The following is a 19,420-nucleotide window of genomic DNA, read 5'->3' as shown; positions in this document are numbered from 1 at the left end:
ATGGTGGATCCTGGTTGTTTAAAGCACATTACTGGAAATCATCTCATTGAGCAACCAGCGCAACCCACAATTACTAAAAAAAAGAAAATTTGTTTAATAATTGTCTCCAAAGACAAATTGACTCATGTTCTCTTCTGAGGTCCTCCCTCCTGACCTTTTATCTGACCTCTGGACAAATCTTTGTTCCTGTTTGCATGGTTTCTGTCAGGCAGGGGCAGCAAATAAAACTGCAGTAACCTGCAAGCTCCACTTCATTTGTGAACTATCCAGCTAAGCAGGTACAGGAGAAAGAGGACCTGCTACAATGACACGATTGTACCACCAGGGCGTGCTATTCCTCCAGTCCATACTCCTCTTCTCCAGCACTTATTCTGTGAGTACAAAGCCTTAGTTGTACATTGGAAATCAGGATATATCCATTGAGCATTCTTTCTTATTAGAAATTTTATTAGTGTATATGGATAGCAGCGGAGTTATGCAAATGCATTCTTAGAATACTACTAAAAAGAATTTACCACGATACCTATGGATTTCTTTTTGCAGAGCCTGGTACCAAACACAGATAACTGCTGCATCCTAGATGACCGATTTGTAAGTACATTCTAATTAAGGATCCCTTGGTGTCTTTAAGGACCTTTTTAAGGACTTAATTATTGTCTGCTCCTAGGGGGAGTACTGTCCAACTACATGCGGAGTCTCAGACTTTCTAAACACATACTACACAGAAGTAGACACAGATCTGCAGTATTTCGAAGGACTTCTAAATCAAATTAGAAATGACACAACGACAACTACCGTAATAGTGACTGACATGCAACAAGTAGGGACAAAGCCCCAAACAGCTCCTCAAGGTAAGGAACGCGGCTCGGGATTTTGGCACCAGATTTCACAATTAAACACATCTCTAGGACCTGATGAGGCCGGCGTACTTAGTTAAAAAATCATGCTACATTACCTTTATAATTCTAGGAATCTTTAGGAATCCAGCTCTAGTTGAACTCTTAAAACGTTCATTTAATAATAGGCAAGGAAAACTTTCCTAAAGGATTGTACAGTTATTCTTGCATACATTTTCAAAGAAAATATACCAGCTTCATCAAGTCTCAGAGATCTGACATATGGTGATATATCTGTTTTAAGCGTTTGTGGTCCTTGCGAACATATGTCCATTATTATACCCATGGTATTTATTTCCATATACCTTTACTTAAATATATAGGGATGAAAGATCCTACACAGAAATCCAGAACTATGCTGGATGAGATTACAAGATATGAAAGGACAATTACAGAAAATGAGAGGATCATACAGTAAGTAATTTAAATGTATAATGAATAGTTCTTTATAGTCTGGAAATGAATGAGTAAGGCAATAGGGAACTGTGGGGATAATGGGAGAAGAAGCTTCATACATAAGGAAACTGCACAATGCCAGATTGCTACTCTTGTAAAAGGAAAGCCAGACACTTATCTGGTTATGGTTTTCTAGAATATGCTATAATTATTCCATCTACTCATTCAGTATGGAAAAAGCATTAATCCCACTATTGACTTATTATACAAAACAAAATATGCTTCAATCAGGATCTTCTGTTTAGTTTATTACAAACAAGTTATTTTGTGCATTTTATATAGAGAACTTCAAGAAATACTCAACTCAAACTCACAGAAGATTACCCTGCTGAAGCAGAAGATATCAGTTCTGGAGAACCAGTGCCAACAACCGTGCAAAGATACTGTCGAAATACAGGAGTTCACAGGAAAAGGTATGGCTTAAAATGGGAGAAAATACGGTAGATAGACTTCTTGTCTGTGTGAACCATCTGCTACTCCTCCAATGTTAGCCATTCCTAATATGAGAGCAGGATCGATAAGGAACGTTTGTTTTTTTCAATTTCAGATTGTCAAGAAGTTGCAAATAAGGGAGCAAGGACCAGCGGTCTCTACTATGTGAAGCCTCTAAAAGCCAAGCAGCAGTTCCTGGTTTATTGTGAAATTCAGCCATCTGGTGCTGCGTGGACCGTTCTACAAAGGGTGAGTGAAAATAGGCTGGAGTCATAAAGTGGAGCACCAGAGGGACTCCTGACATTGTGTCAGTCTATAGTGGGTCTCTGTTGCCCAGATATGATGTATGCAGGGCCGGTTTTAGACAAAGTAGGGCCTTGGGCAAAAGTTTAAAGTGGGACCTCAAATGCTCACATATTGCACCATCACACAGAAACATTTTGGTTGTATTTACATGTGCTGAGTTCCCAAGTTTCTTTACACCGGCTGAGGAAGAATGATGGGGACAGATGGTCCTCGACACAGTATAATGCACGTACCATATAGTATAATGCAGTTCCCATGGTCCTTGATAGAGTATAATGCAGCCCCCCTCATACAATATACTGCAGCCCCCCCATAGAGTATAATGCAGCCTCCCTCTGTCTGAGATCTGCTTGTGCTCTAACAGACATGTGTGGAAGACTTTGCTTTTGTGTCTGTCTAAAAAGACAGACAACTCCAAAACAGAGGCTAGATGGACTACAAAGTGACTCCATCTGCCTCACTATAGTGACTGGGTCCATCGGGGCGCTATCGGAGGTTTCATCTGAATCCCAATATTTATAGCTTTAGGCCGGGTCACACTTGCGAGTTCAATGCGAGAAACTTGCACGAGTCTCTTGCATCAATACCCGGCACTGCTGCCAGCTCTTGGGACCGGAGTTTCTCGCATTGAACTCCCAAGTGTGACCTTGGCTTTAGACAGAAGCCCTGACAGAGTCTCAAACATGGAATCAAATGTGATGTGATCTCTGGATTTTCCATTGAGAAGAAATAAAGACCTTAGGATGCCTATTCTAGTTATAGGTAGGGGTTGTATAGATGGGGCCAAAGTGATCAGCAATTGTCATCTATGTTGTGGATAGGTGATAAATGTTGACTGTGTGAAAACAGCAAACAAGACTGGTACAGGACATGAAACAGCTCCATTTTAGGCTATATTCACACATCCGTTGTAAACCTACTAGTGCTGTCCATTTTTTTTTACATGGAAAGAACGCAGACCCACAGAGCTTCAGTGATCTGTACACACATCCTTCTGTCCAATTCATGAGACTTGAGCATGTCCTATTGTCATTTGTTGTAATGATCATGCTTGGTCACTAAAGTCTATGAGGATCCATTAAGCATGGATGAAAGACATACTTTGCACTTTAGTGATTTCATTGTGTTTAACTGATCTATTGCTGAGACTATGTTCAGACACGGAGAAAAACACAGATGCAAAACTGATGACACAGACAGAAGAAAAATGGTCCGTGCTACATGTACTGTATATAGAAATACATGTGTGAATGTAGCCTTAGGCCAGGCTCAAATGGGTGCGTTTTACAGTCAGTATTCAGACCGCAATGCCCAGACTGACCGTGGTCCTTCCAAAGTGAACTTCCAGACTCTTGGACACATGTAAGGCCAGTCTCACACGTCCAGATATTTCCGGTACTGGAAGAAACAGTCCCAGAGCTATGTGTGTCCGTGTGTGCACGTAGGCCATCCGTGTGCTGTTTAGCATCCGTGTGCTGTCCGTGTATTGAAACAATTTGTTTCAATTTTAACCCTATGACTTTAAAAAAAGCACACGGACGGCATCCGTGTGCAGTACGTGTTTACACGCACCCATTGACTTTAATGGGTCTGTGTGATCCGTGCGCTCCCACAAACACTGACATGTCCCCGTGTTTTGCACATGGACACACAGTCCGTGAATGCTCGCTGACATCTGCAGAGAGACATTTATTTTAATGTGTCTACGTGTGTCAGTGTCTCCGGTACGTGAGGAAACTGTCACCACACGTACCGGAGCCACTGACGTGTGAGCCAGCCTTAGGCTGTATGCTCAGTTAAGCATTATGGTGAATATATGGACTGTGAAATACATGGGTCTGAATCTGCAAAGGCTAATAAATCACTCTGATTATGCTAATCACACTGTGATCAGAGTTTGGTCATAGTGTGATCCCATTTTCTCGGATGAGGAGAAAATAAAAAATTTTCTTCCATCTTCACCGTTCAGTCACTCCATGAAATTCAGACTGCACTGAGATTTCCTGAGAACATGACTTTTATTTTTTAGTTTACTGATGGAGCTGCTGTGAGAGTGTTTTTTTATGTGTGGAAGCTGTTGTTTTTAGTTATTTATGGTAATTTTGTGGTATGTACGACATTCTGATTGCTTTTCATTGCATTTTTTGGAAGAATCGGTTGCCGAAAAACAACAACACTGATGTTGTAATTTTTTTCTTCACGTAGCGTTCCATTTGGATTAATGAATTCTATATTTTTGTAGTATGGACTTTTACCAATGTGACAATTTCAAATATTATTATAGTTTTTCATTTTTGAACAAGGAGAGGAGATGATTAAAATGTTTATTTTTTTTTTATCTTTGTTCTTTTGAACAAGTGTATTGCAGAATTTTCATTTTATTTTTTAGCTCCTTTTTTAGCTTTAAACCACAATCCTAAATTAATTGACAGTGGAATCTAAATGGTTAACCAGCAGCTCTGATTAATTGCTAGTGGTTGATGTCGACTGCATAAGGCTATGAGTTTGCAGTGAGTTTTAGACGCTGCTTATTTTCACTGCATCAAAAACGTAGCATCTTACAGTTTCAGCAAGGTGGATGGGATTTAGAGAAATCTCATGTCCCCTGTGCTTCTTTTTTACGCAGCGTTTTTTTAAATTTGGAATGTGGCAATTTTGTATGCAGATTTTCCCTACAGAATTGCATTAGATGCAGAAAATCCATATGTAAAAATTCCTATGCATTTTCAGGGCACATGGATGTAGATATAATCTTCATAGATTATAATGGATACATGTACTGTTTGTGAAAAACACTGATAGAACATGAATGTGAAAAATGGATCTCTGAATGAGGCCTAACAATATTACCTTATTGTGCGTAAAGGGTTAATAGGCCCAGCTGCTCCATGTGCAATACCTGTGGAATTGTGGCAAAGACCCTATTAAACAAAACGCAGTAAGAAAATTGACCATTGGTACCATGCTTGTTTACACAAAAACTGCATCAAATCTGCATGGTATGAATTTAGCTTCAGGAGATACAATAATATAAAGTGATTTATGTCCTTTTTTTTCCCCAGAGGCTTGATGGCAGTGTGGACTTCAATAAGAACTGGATCCAATATAAAGAAGGATTTGGATATTTGTCACCAACTGACACAACAGAGTATTGGCTTGGAAATGAAAAGATTCATCTACTCAGCACCCAAAGTACCACTCCATATGTTCTGAGGATAGAACTAGAGGACTGGAGCGGCCATAAGAGGTGAAAAATGCAAATCATGACCTATGAGCCTCAAACTCGCACATTTGATAGTAACACTCCAAAAAGTGAAGTTTAGGCTTGTTTTCTGCACTTGTATGTTCAGAGGATTCAAATCCAAGTATTGACGCCAGACACTTTGAAGTTCACAACATTTTTGTGTTGAGTTTTTTGCTAACTTTTTGAGTTTTCACGCCAATTTCCGCCAGCTTGCAAAAAAATAGGCGAGACTTGGGCTGTACAAGGTATTGTGTCGCCCGCTCAACTAGTTAATGCTGCAGCACACCTTACACCATAAATCTTTCTTCAGTCCCTGAAAGGAGTAAGATTTATTGCGAGGTGCATGGAGGCACGCAACACTTTTAAGATATGCCTTAAGTGCTCACTACTAAATGCTCAGTTGTATCTGACTCCAGCACACGCCCTCATCAAGTCTGGCATGACCAACTCCTGTCCTGGTGAATTTGGGCCATAGACTATTGTGGGCCTTGCTGTGATCTAGTAGATCAGCCTAAATAGATGGAATGCAAAATGCACCAAATTCATCAAAATAACACATGATGAGAATAAATCCAGCACACGTCCTCTGCTATTTCCTTAAAATTGGATGTTTTATTAATCCAAAGTTTAAATGTACTCCATAAAGTGACATCCTGAAATAAATGTGATCTCATGGCGCGATGCATAATCAGCATCAGAAATGTATCTTCCTATAGGGAGAGTCACGCGGCCATATAACTCAGATGAGGATCGCAACGCAATGCTCGGACTGGCCATCTGGTCTCCCGACAGAAGCATGATAGCTACATGAAAATGCCTGCTGTCACACTCCTGACTGGAGAGATGGCAGCCGGTCCGAGCATTTTGTTGCAATCCTCAATCGAGATCTAGAGCCATTTGATTCTCCCCTACGGTTAAGTCCCCACAATGAGTTTTTGACTCTGCGTATTTTTGCAGCCCAAAAAAAGGCAGCATCTTAAAGTTCCAGCCAACTGATGAATGAGATTTGCAAAAATGTTATGCCCAACTGTGCTTTCTTTTTATGTTATGTAAACTCATAAAAAAACGCATCAAATACTACTCATGGGAACATAGGTTTACACAACCACATAGCTGTTGGCACTGTTGGAAGACTATAGTATGTTTTTTTATGTATACTGATACTTAAGTCTGATCATTTGTTGAAGTCAATGGAGAATTTAAGTCTTATCAGCAATTTAAATGTGGTACTTTAACTTGAAATGTCCCTTCCTTTATCCTAAACAGTGTAGCAGACTATTCCACATTCAGACTGGGTGCTGAAAAGGATAAGTACCGGCTGACATATGCTTATTTCCTTGGTGGTGATGCTGGAGATGCATTTGATGGCTTTGATTTTGGAGATGATCCAAGTGACAAGTTCTACACCTCTCACAATGGCATGCAGTTCAGCACTTTTGACAAAGATAATGACAGATTTGATGGAAACTGTGCTGAGCAAGATGGATCTGGATGGTGGATGAACAGATGTCATGCTGGTCACCTCAATGGCAAATATTATCCAGGTACTAGTCTTGTATGTGAACCTAGGCATATACATTTGTCAGTAGCAAAATCTTAACTTCATTCAGCTGTGGATTCATTTCAGCCATTGAGAGATATATTGTCTCAGTAAGGATGTAATATGTTATTGATTCATACATCTATATCATAGCATTAAATGAATTTTTCCCCTACTTGTGTCACATTTTTATACAGTCCCTGGTCCCATCCCATTATAGGGAACCTGGCACCAGGAAAAACACTATTAAGCTTTAGATGTGTGGTTAATCTTCAGGCTGATAGCATTATTAATGTGCCTGTAGTTGAATGCTGCAGGGAGAAAATTAAGTTTATACCCCTTCAGATATCAGCAAGGGGATGGCCTCGGCACGAGTTCACTCACTGCTCTGAGTATACGGAGCAATGGCTGACAGCCAGCCCTAATGCAGTACAAGTGTCAGTCAGGGCCGCGGCGCGGTTACAGCCGCCGCCCTGTGTACTCAGAGTAGTGACTGAACTGGCGCCTCCCTCGTGACTGAAACCTGAATGCTGCAGGGAGAAAATTAACTTTATACCCCTTCAGATGTCAGTAAGGGGATGGCCTCGGCACGAGTTCACTCACTGCTTTGAGTATACGGAGCACTGGCTGACAGCCAGTCCTAATGCAGAGCGAGTGTCAGTCAGGGCCGCGGCGCGGTTACAGCCGCTGCCCTGTATACTCAGAGTAGTGACTGAACTGGCGCCTCCCTCGTGACTGAAACCTGAATGCTGCAGGGAGAAAATTAACTTTATACCCCTTCAGATGTCAGTCAGGGGATGGCCCCGGCACGAGTTCACTCATTGCTCTGAGTATACGGAGCAATGGCTGACAGCCAGCCCTAATGCAGTACAAGTGTCAGTCAGGGCCGCGGCGCGGTTACAGCCGCTGCCCTGTATACTCAGAGTAGTGACTGAACTGGCGCCTCCCTCGTGACTGAAACCTGAATGCTGCAGGGAGAAAATTAACTTTATACCCCTTCAGATGTCAGTCAGGGGATGGCCCCGGCACGAGTTCACTCACTGCTCTGAGTATACGGAGCAATGGCTGACAGCCAGCCCTAATGCAGTACAAGTGTCAGTCAGGGCCGCAGCGCGGTTACAGCCGCTGCCCTGTATACTCAGAGTAGTGACTGAACTGGCGCCTCCCTCGTGACTGAAACCTGAATGCTGCCATGGGGGAATAAAGTTAATTTTCTCCCCACAGTGTTCAGCCACATGCAAGTACTGAGCAGGCAAGTAACGCTATTAACCTGCAGATTAACCCCATATCTGCAGAGTAATAGTATTTTTCCTGATGACCAATTCCCTTTAAATATTTAATTAGTGGCACTGCTTGACATTTTCTTTTTCTTATCTGTACAAATGCCACCTAACGTCACATGGACACCATGAATAGGTAATGGGGAACAGTTTAGAATGGTGCCCTTGAGTAATACAAGGCAAATGTATGGCTGGCTTCAGATTCAGGGTGCGGCTTCACAAACCTTTGGCTGTTGTCACATGAACCAAGACTATCATGTTAGATGGTAAAGAAATCACTTAATTGTTTCCTCTTTCACTTCTTTCAGATGGCACCTACTCCGAGTCTGATACTACTGGTGGTTACGACAATGGCATCATTTGGGCAACATGGCGCAGCCGTTGGTATTCCATGAAGAAAGCATCAATGAAAATCATTCCTTTGAGCCGATATGGAGACAATGATGACCAACAGTTTTCAAAGGATGGAAAGGTCGGAACTCAGGGCCGTGGAGATTTCTAGAATTGTGACTCTTTCACCTGTTTCACACCGAACAGTTCTCATATTCTCAGCATCACACCATACCTCATGTCTTCTCTAGCTCCAGTTTACAAATAAAGTATACCAAGCATGGAAAGAATCGGTGTTGCTATTGCCAGTGCTGTTTTCTGCTGCGCTTGCTATCCTTGTTCTATCCACAAAAGTAATATTAGGAAAGTGAATTGGAAAATATATTTCTTAAATGTTTCCCATACAAATTAGAAGGGGTTTTCCAGGATTAAAGCATTCATGATCTTTATCCTACCAGCAGGGTCACGCTCATGGAAGCCTGATGACCATCAGAACAACAGTTGTAATGATTGGTGGCTCCTGTGGGTCAAAAGCCAAAATGTTTTAGTTTTCTTAAATTTAATTCAGTACAACAATTTTTCCCTGAGTGTCTAAAAAAACCTTTTCTAGAACTGTCATTATAGTTACTCCAATGGCAACAATAGATGGTTCTCAATCATATTATGAAATACAGATGTTTGTGACAGATTTTGTTCAGGTTCCGGGGAAGCCAATTATGTATGACCTATGTCTGTAATGTTTCTACTTGTTTGTAACCAAGAAACATTAGTATACTAATTGTGTTCATGCAAAAATTGCAGAGCTGAGCGCCCGATTCCACTGATTTGTCATTTACTAGACTGTGTGTTGATATTTTTTTAGCAGCAGGAGATTATCACTACAGGACTAAGTGTCTGGTGCCATGTAGTCCTGCTGTGTAACCCCGCCCCCACCACTGATCAACAGCTTCCTGTCAATATAAAGCTGCCAATCAGTGGTGTGGGCGGGGTTATGCAGAGCTCAGCATTTGAGCGCTGCTAGATCTGAAACAGAGAAAACAGGGATTTTATCAAAATGATAGCAAGCAGCCCTGCAAGTGACACATTATTGGAATCAGGGTCTCTTACATCATGCTGCTTTCAGATTACATAGTAAAAACCTGCTGACATCTTCCCTTTAAAGGAAACCTGTCAGTACAATTTAGGTGCATGCCACTATATTGTATTAGGTTTCATTCAGACAAGAATTAAAACTGTTAGCATACGGACAGATCACTCACCAATGCAAATCAATGTAGTAGTTTACATGAACAATTTTACACACAGACCGATCGATGTGTAAAAAATCTCTCATGCAGTATTGTGATCTGTATTTTGGATCAATGGGTGTGCAAAAAACTGATGACATACAGGTTGCCACCTGTATTCACAGATCCATTACAATTATTAACATGGGAATCTGCATTTGCCCTTTAACCCCTTCACCCCATGGCATTTCTCCATTCCTTGTTTTCATTTTTTCCTTACCTGCTTCCAAGAGCCATAAGTTTTTTTATTTTACAACCATATAGCCGTATGAGGGCTTGTTTCTTGCGGGATGACTTGTACTTTGAGTGACACCATTCTTTCTGCCGCATGGTTTTTTTGTTTTTTAATTTAAGTGATGAAAAATATTCAGCAACTTGTCAAAAAAAAAGGTTTTGCTTTTATTGCCTTTTTCCCCCTGAGACCTGTAAGGCTGCGTGTCCACGTTCAGGATGGCCGGCGGTATCGCCGGAGCGGCGAAGCCGCTCGGCGCTAAGCCCCGCCCCCTTCTGGGACGCGATGATGCCGGATGTGTTAACTGTACACATCCGGGATCATCGCCCCCCTCCCATAGGGCCCTGTGTTATGCCTTGCGGGGACGCTGCGTCCCCGCAAGGTGTACGGACATGCTGCGATCTGAAAAGACCCGCAGCATGTCCGGAGTCGCAGGCCCGCCGCGTGCGGGTTTCCACGCATAGTGGACACGGGATTTCATAAAATCCCCTCCACTATGCTGGAACATCTGGATGCTGCGTGTTTGACGCTGCAGCTCTGCGCAGCGTCAAACAAGCAGCGTTTACTGACCGTGGACACACACCCTAAGGGTATGTTTCCACGTTCAGGATTGCATCAGTCTTTGGTCAGGATTTTATGCAAGTAAAATCCTGACCAAAACTGCACCTGAGGTCACTGGCAGGTCACCTGTGGTGTACCTGCGTGTTTTGCTCATAGTAGCAACATGCAGCGTTTTGAAAAAACGCACAACGCATGCGTTTTCGCGGCAAAACCGCATGCGTTTTTAAACGCATAGTGGAGTCTGGATTTCATAAAATCCCATCCACTATGCTGTAACATCTGGACGCTTCGTTTTTGACGCAGCAGAAAAACGCAGCGTCAAAAACGCAGCGTTTCCTGAACGTGGAAACATACCCTTAGGGTATGTCTCCACGTTCAGGATTGCATCAGGATTTGGTCAGGATTTTCAATCAGTATTTGTAAGCCAAAACCAGGAGTGGAACAATCAGAGGAAAAGTATAATAGAAGCATATGCACCACTTCTGCATTTATCAGCCACTCCTGGTTTTGGCTTACAAATACTGATGGAAAATCCTGACCAAATCCTGATGCAATCCTGAACGTGGAGACATACCCTCAGGGTATGTGTCCACGTTCAGGATTGCATCAGGATTTGGTCAGGATTTTATGCAGGTAAAATCCTGACCAAATCTGCACCTGAGGTCACTGGCAGGTCACCTGCGTTGTCCTTGAGTTTTTTCTGCAATGTAAGGACATGCTGCTTTCTTAAAAGACGCGCCGCATATGAGTTTTCTCGGGTCTGCCGCATGCGTTTTTTACTGCATAGTGGAGACAGGATTTCATGAAATCCCCTCCACTATGCTGTAACATCTGGACACTGCGTTTTTTATGCATGCTGCTCAACGCTGCGTCAAAAACGCAGCGTTTCCTGAACGTGGACACATACCCTAATGTTCAAACTTTTTGGGGATCTTGGGCTGGGTGAGGGCTTATTTTTTGCACCCTGAGCTGACGATTTCACAGATACCATTTTGGCATAGATACGATGTGTTCTTCGCCTCTTATTGCATTTTCTGAGGGTATGTGCACACGCTGCGGAATGGTGTATGGATTTTTCCGTACTGATTTTGGTAAATCCGCAGGTAAATCGCACTGCGGAATTACAGTGGAATTTTTTGAGGTTTTTGTGCGGATTCCACCTGCGGTTTTACAGCTGCGGATTCCTATTGAGGAGCAGGTGTAAACCACAGTGGAATCCGCACAAAGAATGCATGTGCACTGTGGATTTTGTTTTCCATAGGTCTACATGGTACTGCAAACTCATGGAAAACTGCTGGAGATCCGCAGCTTCAAAATCCGCAGCGTGTGCACATAGCCTTATTTTGCGACGACTGAAAATAGTAATTCTGGAGTTTTGATTTTTTTTCCTTATTACGTCGTCTACCGATCAGATTAATTTATTTTATATCTTGATAGATCGGGAGATTCTGAATGCAGCGATACCAAATATGTGTATTTTCAAATTAAATTTTAATTGTGCTATTTTTAATGGTGCAAAAAGAGGTTGATTTGAACTTTGTGTTTTTTTTATATTTTTAAAACGTGTTTTTTTTTTACTGTATTTAATAGTCCCTTTAGGAGATTTGAAGCTGCGATCATCCTATCGCTTACACTTTACATAGCAGGGCTTCAGCACAAAATCACAATCTCCGGACGCCATTCACAGGAGTTTCGCGATGACTCACTGGGGTCTGCTGCAGACCTCAGGCTTCCATGACAATCCATCGGCGCCTTGTGATCACAAGATGGGCACATTGATGGGCGGGGTCAATGACTGAGTGATTGATTGTGACATTTAACTGGTTTGCAGCCATGAGTGGTGTTAGAGGCACTTGATGACAATACAGATGAACCATCATATGATTTTCTGGCTTATCTGAACCCATCCTGAGGGCTGTCCCACACGTCCAGATAATTCCGGTACCGGAATAAATCGGTACCGGAGTTATCCGTGTCTGTGTGCCTGGGAACTCACGGAGGCCATACGTGCGGCACACGTGTGCCGCCCGTATGGCGAGTGGGTACCACACGGAGCGCGTGGTACCCACTCTGCATGGTGCTGAAGCTGCGATTCATATCTTCCCTGCAGCAGCGTTTGCTGCAGAGAAAATATGAAGAATAGTGTTTAAAATAAAGATCTATGTGTCCGCCGCCCCCCCACCCCCTGTGCGCCCCCCCGCTGGTCAGAAAATACTTACCCGCTCCCTCGCTGCTTCCTGGTCTGGCCGCGGATTCTCCTGCATGCGGTCACGTGGGGCCGATCATTTACAGTCATGAATATGTGGCTCCACCTCCCATAGGGGCGGAGCCGACTATTCATGATTGTAAATGATCGGCCCCACGTGACCGCATACAGTAGGAGGCGCGGCCAGACCAGGAAGGAGCGAGGGAGCGGGTAAGTATTTTCTGACCAGCGGGGGGCGCACAGGGGGTGGGGGGGCGGCAGACACCTAAATCTTTATTTTTAACACTATTCTTCATATTTTCTCTACAGCAAACGCTGCTGCAGGGAAGATATGAATACCGGCTTCAGCACCATGTGGGGGGGACAGCGCTTACTGTAGCGCTGTCTCCTGCACGCACACGGACCCCAGACGGAGAATGTCCGTGTGAGGTCCGTGTTTTACGTGGACCCATTGACTCTATTGGGTCCGTGTAAAACGTGCGCTCCCACGAACACTGACATGTCTCCGTGTTTGGCACACGGAGACACGGTCCGCAAAAAATCAATGACATCTGAACAGATGCATTGATTTTTATGGGTCTACGTGTGTCAGTGTCTCCGGTACGTGAGGAAACTGTCACCTCACGTACCGGAGTCACTGACGTGTGAAACCGGCCTAAAACTGTAAAAAATATTGTTTTTTTTAATTAACTCATTGATATGACAGGGTGAGTTTGATTTGTCGTAACTTAGATAAAAAATGGAAAAGTCCAATTTTTTTCTTTGCCGACAATCAGGCCACAAATAAACTGGGACTTGTGATCACTCATAGACTATAATTGGTACTTGTTCTATCAGTGAAAAACACGAATGTAACCCAAACGTGAAGAATGGATGTCTGTATGAGGCCTTAGGAGTAGAGCTGTTCAGTTTTCATTGAGGAAAAAGCGGATGATTTTCATCACAACAGTTATCCATATGCAATCCTTATGTCTTCTTTTTTTTTTTTTTAAATATCAGTTATTAAAATGTACAAGACAAAATGCAGTTTAATATGTTAAAGAACTGCAAGGTATCCATAAAACTGGATGCTTTATGGTTGAATTGTATGGGATCTGATTTCTTTTTTTGCACCCCTATAGACTTGAATAGGCGACATCCTCCACACATGCTGCGATTTCTTTTCATCCACACATTCACTCTGTGAAATAAAATCCACACATCTGAAAGCTTAATTGAATAACATTGGTCCTACTGCTGTCCAAGTGAGGTCAGTTTTTTCATGGACAGTACTTGAACCAAAGATAGTGGTGTGAACTTGGCCATATAAAGATTGATCACTCAGGAAATAACCATATTCAGTTGAATAGAATGGATTTTTACTTGCAGAAACATCTGCATCAAATCAGCTGTATGTTAACATACCTTAAAAAGACCCAAAATCCTTTGCTTATGGCCACATTTACACGTTCAGTTTTTGGTCAGTATTTTACCTCAGTATTTATAAGCCAAAACCACAAGTGGGAGAAAAATACAGAAGTGGTGACGTGTTTCTAATATACTTTTCCTTTGATTGTATCTCACCTGGTTTTGGCTTACAAATACTGATGTAAAATACTGAACGTGTGAACGCGGCCTTTGGCTCCACCTGTGCACATAGGACAGATCTTGCAGCTGCTGTTGCTTTTTGTTGCTGCAATGTGTAGGCGAGTTGTAATATTTTAATCTGTTGTTCTCTTTCATTGTAGGGTGGGGACATATAAATTGACAGATTTTAATACAAGCTCCTGATTTATGGAATATGGAATACACCAGATCTTTCAGTCTGGAAAATTGCACTGTGTCCTGTAGAAAGAAGATACATTAAAATTACATTTAACATTAAAAATAAAGTCTTTCTATTTTATCTCAGAAGGTATTTTTATTTAGTAGTGTCATGCGATTATAATACAGATACGTTGCATATGACAAGCTTTTACAAAATGTAATGATAAAAACATTGGCTGGAAACTCCTTTATAGATGTCTAATTAGTGGCTTTCTGGACCAAGTGGGTTTAGCATCAGGAATTCTAAGGCCGGCGTCACACTCAGCGTATGTAAATACGGTCCGTTTTTTACGGCCTTAATACGCAGAAAAGTCCCCAAAATAGTGATCCGTATGTCATCCGTAGGCAGGGTGTGTCAGCGTATTTTGCGCATGGCATCCTCCGTATGTAATCCGTATGGCATCCGTACTGCGATATTTTCTCGCAGGCTTGCAAAACCGACATCTAATGGATTTATGTGCTCAAATGTTTGTTAAAACATATATACAGTCTATATATATATATATATATATATATATATATATATATATATATATATATATATATATATGTCATTGAGACACATATATATATATATATTCTGTATTTATATTTAATTCAGCGCGATATATGTGAAAAGCCGGTAATTCAATTGCCGGCTTTTCATTTCTCCTTCCCAAACCCGACAGGATATGAGGCATGGTTTACATACAGTAAACCATCTCATATCCCTTTTTTTGCATATTCCACACTACTAATGTTAGTAGCCTGTATGTGCAAAATTTGGCCGCTGTAGCTTGTAAAATAAAGGGTTAATTCGCGGAAAAAATTGGCGTGGGCTCCCGCGCAATTTTCTCCGCCAGAGTGGTAAAGCCAGTGACTGAGGGCAGATATTAATAGCCTAGAGAGGGTCCATGGTTTTGGCCCTCCCTGGCTACAAACATCTGCCCCCAGCCACCCCAGAAAAGGCACATCTGGAAGATGCGCCTATTCTGGCACTTGGCCTCTCTCTTCCCACTCCCGTGTAGCGGTGGGATATGGGGTAATGAAGGGTTAATGTCACCTTGCTATTGTAAGGTGACATTAAGCCAGATTAATAATGGAGAGGCGAAAATTATGACACCTATCCATTATTAATCCAATAGTACTAAATGGTTAATAAAACACACACACATGATTACAAAGTATTTTAATGAAATAAAGACACAGGTTGGTGTAATATTTTATTAGACTCTTAATCCACCTGAAGACCCTCGTTCTGTAATAAAGTTAAAAAAACAAACAACAATATTCCATACCTTCCGTTGTTATGTCCCACGATGTAAATCCATCTGAAGGGGTTAAATCATTTTACAGCCAGGAGCTGTGCTAATGCACTCGCTCGTGCCTGTAAACCCCGGGTACTGAAAGGAAAGCTGGGTGACCTGTAGTTACCTTGAGTTGCGGTGAGGCACCCTCTGCTGGATGTCCTCATATGAACTCGAGCGTGGAAACTTTTCCAAGGCTGCAGCTTTTTTAATGTATTTTTCTCGCCCCCATAGACTTTCATTGGCGATTTTTTTTGCGCAATACGGTGACAAACGCAGCATGCTGCGATTTTCTACGGCCGTACAAGACCGTATAATACGGATCAGTAAAATATGGCTGATAGGAGCTGGGACATAGGGAATCATTGGGCCGTGTGTTATGCGTATTTTACAGACGTAGTTTATGCGCTCATACGTCCGTAAAACTCGCTAGTGTGAGGCCGGCCTAAGGGTACGTGTCCACGTTCAGGATGGCCGGCGGTTTCGTCGGAGCGGCAAACGTGCTCCGCCCAAAGCTCCGCCCCCTTCTGTAGACTCGATGATGCCGGATGTGTTCATTGCACACATCCGGATTCATCGCACCCCACACATAGGGCCCTGTGTTTTACCTTGCGGCGGCGCAGAGGCGCCGCAAGGTAAACGGACATGCTGCGATCTAAAAAGACACGCCGCATGTCCGGAATCGCAGGGCCGCCGGATGCGTGTTACTATGCATAGTGGAGACGGGATTTCAGAAAATCTCCTCCACTATGCTGTAACATCTGGACGCTGCGTGTTTGACGCTGCGGCTCTACGCAGCATCAAACACGCAGGGTTTCCTGAACGTGGAAACTTACCCTAAGAGCCTATTCATGTCATGTTTCATGTACGAGAAAAACATTCCTAGTATCATCAGTAATTTTGTTCACACTTTCTTCAGATTTCCATAATTTGTCCTCAGGTGGAAAACATTTTTACATTTTTTCACATTCTTCTAACTAGCCGTCTGTGGCAAAATGGACAGCACTCAGACAGCATCTGTGTGATGTCCAATTTTCTTTTTTTTTTTTTACACAGACCCTAACTTACATTGCCGATTTTGATCAGCCATTTGTATTAATATTGAACATGGCTCCATAATATTGAGTGGACCAGTCGGTACACAAAAAAAAAACAGACATGTGAACAGCCCAATACACGATCCTACGTATGAGTGTCATATTTGGAAAATACAGATACAACTTGTACACAAAAAATGGACGTCTGGATGAGGCCTATTTGTTGGGCTAAGTTCCCATAATGAGTTTTTGATGCGTCATATTTTAGAATTAATTATAGTTCTAACAAATTGGATGGGATTTTTTAGAAATCTCATGCCCACTGTGTGTTTCTGCAGCAGAAATGCAGTAAAAACACATGTAATACACACATGACTTTATCAATAAAGCTTTATGAAAGCTAAGCAGGGCCGGCCTGAACGTATAGGCGAACTAGGCGGCCGCCTAGGGCGCCGACCCTAAGGGGGCGCCAGAGAAAAAATAGAAAAAATTATAAAAAATGTTTTCAAAAGGCAAAAGGTGTATGGAGCGGAGCTGAATGTGTATGAGGTGTATGGAGTGGAGCCGTGTGTGTATGAGGTGTACGGAGCGGAGTCGTGTGTGTATGACGTGTATGGAGTGGAGCTAAATGTGTACGAGGTGTATGGAGCGGAGCCGTGTGTGTACGAGGTGTATGGAGCGGAGCGCGTGTGTACGGAGCGCAGCCGCGTGTGTAGGAGTAGCTATGTGTGGCCATTATACGGTATGAAGTATCATGTGCGGCCAATATACAGTCTGGAGCATCATGTGTGGTCATTATACAGTATGGAGCATCATGTGTGGCCATTATACAGTATGGAGCACTGTGTGGCCATTATACAGTATGGAGCACTGTGTGGCCATATTTTTTTGTTTATAATTATTCTTTATGAAACAGTGTGATCAGCAGTGCTAAATAGGTGTGGTTGGGACGTGGATGTAGGTGTGGCTAGTTATGAATGGGTGTGGTCAGAGGCGTGGCTTAAAATTTGCCGTGGCGCAAGTGACAGGAAGTATCCAAAGCAATGTTGCTTTATTTAGAACATGACATACCAATAGGAGACCAAAACCACAGCAGAAAAAAAGCTTTATAAAAAAGCATGTAAAAAAAAAAAAACACTGAACAAAAACTATAAAAAAAACTTGCCAGTAATAGGTGCAGAAATGCTGCAGAAAATCTACAGCAAAAAAAACTTACCAAATATTTATCATGGGAACGTAACCTTGGTATTTCACTCCATTTTACTGTTCAGTGAAGTATTGAGATAGTGTTTGGCACGTGACCTCGAGTATGCAAATCGCATATACGCGGGCATGTGAAGAACACCGGCATAAAACATAGATAGGATTCCTGATGTTAGAACAACTCAGGAAATAACTTGGGCTGGATATCGCCTTGCCTCCACAGCCAGGATTGTTTTTTTACATTTGCATTTATCCCTTACCTTCTTCCAAGAGCTATAACTTATTTATTTTTCTGACACAGCCTTATGAGGACTTTTTTGTTGCTACACAAGATGTAGTTTTGAATGACACTATCCATTTTACCATACAATGTACAGAAAAAACCCCCAAAAAGAATCAAAATCTGTAAAATAGTGAAAAAAAATGCAACTCCACCATTTTTTTTTTTTGGGGGGGGGGGGTTGTTATTTCGGCATTTATTGTATTGTAAAAATGGCCCTGAAAACATGATTCTTCAGGACACTACGATTATAGTGATACCAAACTCGCATAGATTTTTATAAAAAAAATCAGTTATTTGTCATAAAACATTTTTTTTTTTTGTATTGATGTTTTCCGTGACCCCTAAAATTATTTATTTTTTCAGTCAAATGAGCTGCTAAGGCTTGCTTTTCTGTGTGGTGATCTGATGGTTTAATTGACAGTTATTTAGGGTGTATATGACATTCTGAATGGTTTTATTGCATTTTCTTAGGGAGATGTGGTAAGGGAAAGACTACAGTAAATTAAGTATAGCAATAATACCACTCAAAGTAATAAATACTCTGAATACTTGCAAAAAAAATTGGCAAAAAAATGAATGAAAATCAGATAAAAAAAAACACTAATCAAAATAGATCCATTTGTCTTATGTGCTCCAAAAAATGGCACCTTAATTGGATCTAAAGTAGTTGTTTTTTTACCATTAAACTTAGAATTGAAAATCTTTGATTTTCATTTATGTCAACTATCTTCTGAGCTTGAATGACAAGATTCCACTTGTGTTTCAATAGGAATATTTTTCAGTTGTTTTTTTTTACAGCACAAGAACAGTAGAAATATATATTGTTATTATAGAATTTAAGGTTAAATACCAGTCAATAGCTATATGTAGCTGTAAATTCTAAAAAATAAAAATAATACACAACAATGGTACACTATAAATTAGCTTGTTTGTAATTACACTACTTCACTTTGGTATATAATGCAATAAAATATAATATAAATGTTCTGTGACCCAAAAAGCATAATGACACAAACCATGAACCTTTATTTCAGTG

At 41.6% G+C, this 19,420-nt stretch overlaps 1 protein-coding gene across 2 annotated transcripts; it reads left to right on the top strand.

Moving 5' to 3' along the window:
- The first annotated feature begins 221 nt into the window (after positions 1-221).
- FGG (fibrinogen gamma chain) lies at positions 222-14,654 on the top strand. 2 transcript variants are annotated; one of them, XM_077279375.1, is made up of 10 exons: positions 222-373; positions 544-591; positions 668-851; positions 1,220-1,310; positions 1,635-1,765; positions 1,900-2,033; positions 5,153-5,337; positions 6,601-6,878; positions 8,463-8,626; positions 14,497-14,654. In XM_077279375.1, the coding sequence occupies exons 1-10, from the start codon at positions 305-307 to the stop codon at positions 14,509-14,511; spliced, it is 1,299 nt and encodes a 432-aa protein (XP_077135490.1). In that variant the 5' UTR covers positions 222-304; the 3' UTR covers positions 14,512-14,654. The 2 variants fall into 2 exon arrangements, with proteins under 2 accessions (XP_077135490.1, XP_077135489.1); XM_077279374.1 differs by lacking the exon at positions 14,497-14,654 and having other exon boundaries at positions 8,463-8,774.
- The last annotated feature ends 4,766 nt before the right edge of the window (positions 14,655-19,420 follow it).

The sequence above is a fragment of the Ranitomeya variabilis genome, chromosome 1 (genome assembly GCF_051348905.1).
Source record: "Ranitomeya variabilis isolate aRanVar5 chromosome 1, aRanVar5.hap1, whole genome shotgun sequence".
In the NCBI taxonomy this organism is placed as follows: Eukaryota; Metazoa; Chordata; class Amphibia; order Anura; family Dendrobatidae; genus Ranitomeya; species Ranitomeya variabilis.
Note: the sequence above shows the minus strand (reverse complement) of the source record. Positions and strands in the feature narration are given on the sequence as shown.

Bases quoted from the DNA above. Each gene is read 5' to 3' on its own strand.
- FGG (XM_077279374.1), top strand. From the start codon at position 305: ATGACACGATTGTACCACCAGGGCGTGCTATTCCTCCAGTCCATACTC. The intron at 374-543 runs GTGAGTACAAAG...TTCTTTTTGCAG, and splicing joins TCTTCTCCAGCACTTATTCT to AGCCTGGTACCAAACACAGA. The intron at 1,311-1,634 runs GTAAGTAATTTA...CATTTTATATAG, and splicing joins GAAAATGAGAGGATCATACA to AGAACTTCAAGAAATACTCA.